The sequence below is a fragment of the Limulus polyphemus genome, unplaced genomic scaffold (assembly GCF_000517525.1).
Source record: "Limulus polyphemus unplaced genomic scaffold, Limulus_polyphemus-2.1.2 Scaffold9271, whole genome shotgun sequence".
Classification (NCBI taxonomy): domain Eukaryota; kingdom Metazoa; phylum Arthropoda; class Merostomata; order Xiphosura; family Limulidae; genus Limulus; species Limulus polyphemus.
This window is the reverse complement of record NW_013674881.1, coordinates 16,881-21,199: the sequence shown is the minus strand read 5'-3', so window position 1 is coordinate 21,199 and position 4,319 is coordinate 16,881. Positions and strand designations below refer to the sequence as shown.

At 31.8% G+C, this 4,319-nt stretch overlaps 1 protein-coding gene across 1 annotated transcript in view; it reads left to right on the top strand.

Annotated features, from left to right (window-relative positions):
* Positions 1–4,319, top strand: part of LOC106475845 — a 15,424-nt gene that overhangs the window by 3,745 nt on the left and 7,360 nt on the right. The window contains exons 3-4 of the mRNA XM_022379862.1: positions 1,187–1,294; positions 3,085–3,217. Coding sequence (XP_022235570.1) covers positions 1,187–1,294; positions 3,085–3,217 — 241 coding nt within the window. The remainder of the gene's footprint in view (positions 1–1,186; positions 1,295–3,084; positions 3,218–4,319) is intronic.

The window sequence follows — 4,319 nt, the reverse complement described above, 5'->3', positions numbered from 1 at the left end:
GGAGCCTTATCATTTTTAAAACTTCATAATTGTTTCTTAACCAGCTCAGAATTATTGCACTCATCTTGTTTGATCTCATTTCCATTTATCAACTGATCAAGCTTTGGAATATTGCTTAAGACTTCATTAGTAAAAACTGAAGAAAAAGCAAAATTTAATAACCCAGCCACCTCACAATCATCAGATACTAGCCTTCTTTTATCATCCCTCAAGGGTCCTACCCCCATCCTAACATTTTGTTTACCCTTAATCGATTTAAAGAAATCCTTGCTGTTAATTTTTACATTTTCAGCCAACCTTTTCTCATACATCCTTTCTGATATCCTAATTTCCTGTTTCACAAACTTTCTTGACCTTCTAAGTCTCCTGTCATACTAGTCAATTTAGATTTCTTAAATTTATGATGCTTTTCTTTAATTTTATCTCTTCAACCATTTTCTTTCTGTTAGGAATATGTTTACCTTGAATATTTAAAAATATTCCACATTTGATCAGTGTCTCTAAATAACTCAGCTACCCAATTCACAACAGATAACTCTTGTCTCATCCCTTCAAAAGTTGCTTTTTTGAAATTTGTAACCAAAATATCATTATTCCTTATCTGTATATGCAGCAAAACATTGAACCTAATAGAGCAATGATCACTTGCACCCAGATGTTCCCCAATTTCTACCCTCTCAATCATTTCTATATTTGAAGTTAACAATAAATATAAAATAGCATTGTTTCTAGTTGGTTCCTTGACTAATTGGTGAAGAAAGCCATCCTGAACAGTTTCCAAAAACCTTTCTCCTTCATGGTTTGACTTTATCATTTCCCAATCTATATTTCATCAGTATCATTTGGTGGTCTGTAACAAATTCCTACTAAAAGCCTTTTCCCTTTATATCCATTAATAGAAACCCAAATGAATTCAATATCCTTGCTACTATCTGTGATATCCTCAACTTCAACAGGATGTAACTCACATTTTACATATAAAGCCACTTCTCAACCCCTCTTTAATATTCTATCCCTGTTAAATAGCCTTTTAACCCTGTATTTCAAAGATTTTAATACTTTATTTCTGTTAAATAGCCTTTTAACCCTGTATTTCAAAGATTTTAATACTTTATTTCTGTTAAATAACCTGTACTGTAAGTCTGTATTTCAAAGATGTTGAATATCAGTTATATCTGCCTTCCAGCAACCAGTCATGCTAGCTCAGATCGAAGAAGTTTCTTCTCTTGTGATGAAAAAAGAAGATGAAATGTCTTATAATGTTGAAATTAGACTCAAGAATCCAGATATTAGGGTGAGCTGCTTTCCTTGGTCCATTATTGAACATGTTTTTAAGAATTTATAACCTTTCACTAATTAATAAGGTTATTGTGTTTTGAGTTTTTAAAATTTTAAATCTGCCATTTATTGTTAATTGAACTGTTTATAACTAACTTAATATTAAATAGTGTTAACGAATAACGTGTTTTTAATACACTCTCGATAGTTGTTGTTATAATCCTCTACTTACATAATTTTGTCTTTGATAACTTAACATTTTTGATACTATCTATTACAAACCATTAACCCTATGTCAAAAGCATCAGTCCGTTAGACCAACCCCATTTCTGTGAAGCTATACATAGAAATGTTTACTGTAATTTTAAATTTACTAAATGTATCTTTGTGAAATGTGGCAAGCTTTTAGTAAACATTACATAACTGTTGTACACACACAAAAAAAATTAATGAAATATTTTTACCAAAGATTTGTGAAGCCTTTACTGAGTCAGTCTGAACCTGACTATTCTGAGTAAAAGGTGATATTAATTTTAAGAATAAAAATACTTTTTCATATTACACTTTTTGTGTTTCATTTACATAACCTCCTAAATGAATATTAGAAGTTTTTACTTGTGAAATTATATTTTATTTGTTATTTTCGTTATCCTAACACTAACTGTAGCAAAGTGAGCAACATCCACATTGACATGAAAGTTGAAAAATATGAAGTAAAATGAACAGTACTTTTCATTTTTCTTCTGTGAATGGAACATTTCACAGGATTAGTGGTCTGTTAATCTTTTCACTTGTGTTTTCTTTAATTTTATCGTTTTATTGCTGTTGTCTGTATTCACTTGAACAGTAATCTTCCCATCAACCAGCAATAAATCGTAGTAGAATATCATTAGCAAGTACCTCGGAGATCAGAGCAAAGCTTGTGTAACCTTTGTGAGTGCATACTGTAACTGTGCTAGGCCTCACATTTTTCACTAAGTTACTTCATCAAATAAAAACTCGTATAGCTTTCAAATATGCATTTTAGAACACACAAAATATATTGGGCAGTAGACTAGAATGTCCCGAAACTACTATAATTTAGCTGGATTTCTAGCTAAGCTTTAATAGATAAAAGAAATTCCATTAACTACTTAAGCTGAAGAATAATGATCACACATAACCCATCTGAGTCAAAGTGTCTAGATCTGCCTACCAAAAAGAAATATCCATAATGAGATTCTGTTTGCCATAAAATTGCTCTTTCTCTAGTGGTTGTAAGCACGTCCTTCACGTAAAGATGAGTGGTATAGATAATTTTGTTCAATGTATGATAAGGTGGGAGGAGCTTCATTGATGAGCAATATGTGAGCAATTTGAGAAGGTAGAAAGTTCATATTTTGGCCTCTTACTATCTGTAGTTTGTGTTTCTAATTGGTTGAACACACTAAAATCTACAACATAAACAGGAGAATTGTAAGGGGAGATGTCTCTCGTGACATAGAGAAGTGAATATTGAAATTTTATTTAAATATTTCCTTTTGAAATTAAAACTTAAATAATATAAAACTTTGAATTGTAAACTATGTTTTAATGCCAAGTTTATTAGCATACATCGATAATAAAGTTGTTTGATTAAATTTTGAGTGCAATTCTGTGGAAGGTGATGATGTGCATTTTGAGGTAATAGGGTTAGAGACTAATAAATAATATCCACAAAGAGCTACTCCAAGTGTCATAAGCTTTGTTTAATCCTTTTACTTTTTGACTAACAACATTCGCAACGAATCCATGTAATTATAGAATTAATGTCCACTGTAATTTCAGGCCCTCAATTTTAACCTGGAAGATAGAGACACTGAAGAACTGGCTCTGCTTTTGCGGGGATACCACCACCTGCTGGCAGACCGTGACTTACCAGTGTACTGGGATGCTGGGAAGCCATGGAAAACTGAAACTGGTACGAAGTTCACTTCCTAACATACATTTAACTAAGATTATTTCAAGAATGAATTTCTTCTGTGCAAGTGTCATCATTACAGAAAACAAAGACAGTTGTATGTTTCACAAGTAGAGTTTGTCTTTGTTTTCCTCAATTCTGTAGTTATGGGGTTTCACCAGGTACTGATGGTTTCAAGTGTTAATTATCTGAGTACCACCATTGTATGCCTCTTATTATACTGATATATACACCTAGTTTTCATTACCAATTATTTAGGCAGTGGTTCCCACTTAGCTTGATTTGTTGACACTCCTTCTGCCATATGCAATAATTTATTTTATAGAGCTATTATATACCTGTTTTTATGTTCTTAATTATTCTTTGTGTAGTGAAACTCTTGTGACACCCTAGCAATTTGCTTTGATACAGTTTTGAAACCACTGTGTTAAGGGATTCAGAAATTACTTTAAAATATAAAAAAGGTTAAGTGATGTAGACACTATCAGACAAGTTTTGTTTGTGTTAGTGATATTACCTATTTCACTGTTCAACTTTTTAAAATACAAAAAGGTTAAGTGATGTAGATAGTAATCAGACAAGTTTTGTTTGTGTTAGTAATATTACCTATTTCACTGTTCAACTTTTTAAAATATAAAAAGTTAAGTGATGTAGACAGTAATCAGACATATAGACATGTAACCTTGAAATAAAATCCTCAAAGACATTTAACTGATTCCAATGTCAGATTCAGAATGTTTCACAAGCTATTCTAAACGTAACAAAGTCAAGTGAATAAGAGGAAAATGGCTCACTGTTAGCAGTTATGTGTCAAGTTAATCGGTGAACTACAAAGAGCAAACTGTCATATTACTATGTTGTTAACATTACGATGACTGTTAGGCTATATGAGTTATGTGTCAAGTTAATCGGTGAACTACGAAGAGCAAACTGTCATATTACTATGTTGTTAACATTACGATGACTGTTAGGCTATATGAGTTATGTGTCAAGTTAATCGGTGAACTACGAAGAGCAAACTGTCATATTACTATGTTGTTAACATTACGATGACTGTTAGGCTATATGAGTTATGTGTCAAGTTAATCAGTGAACTACGAAG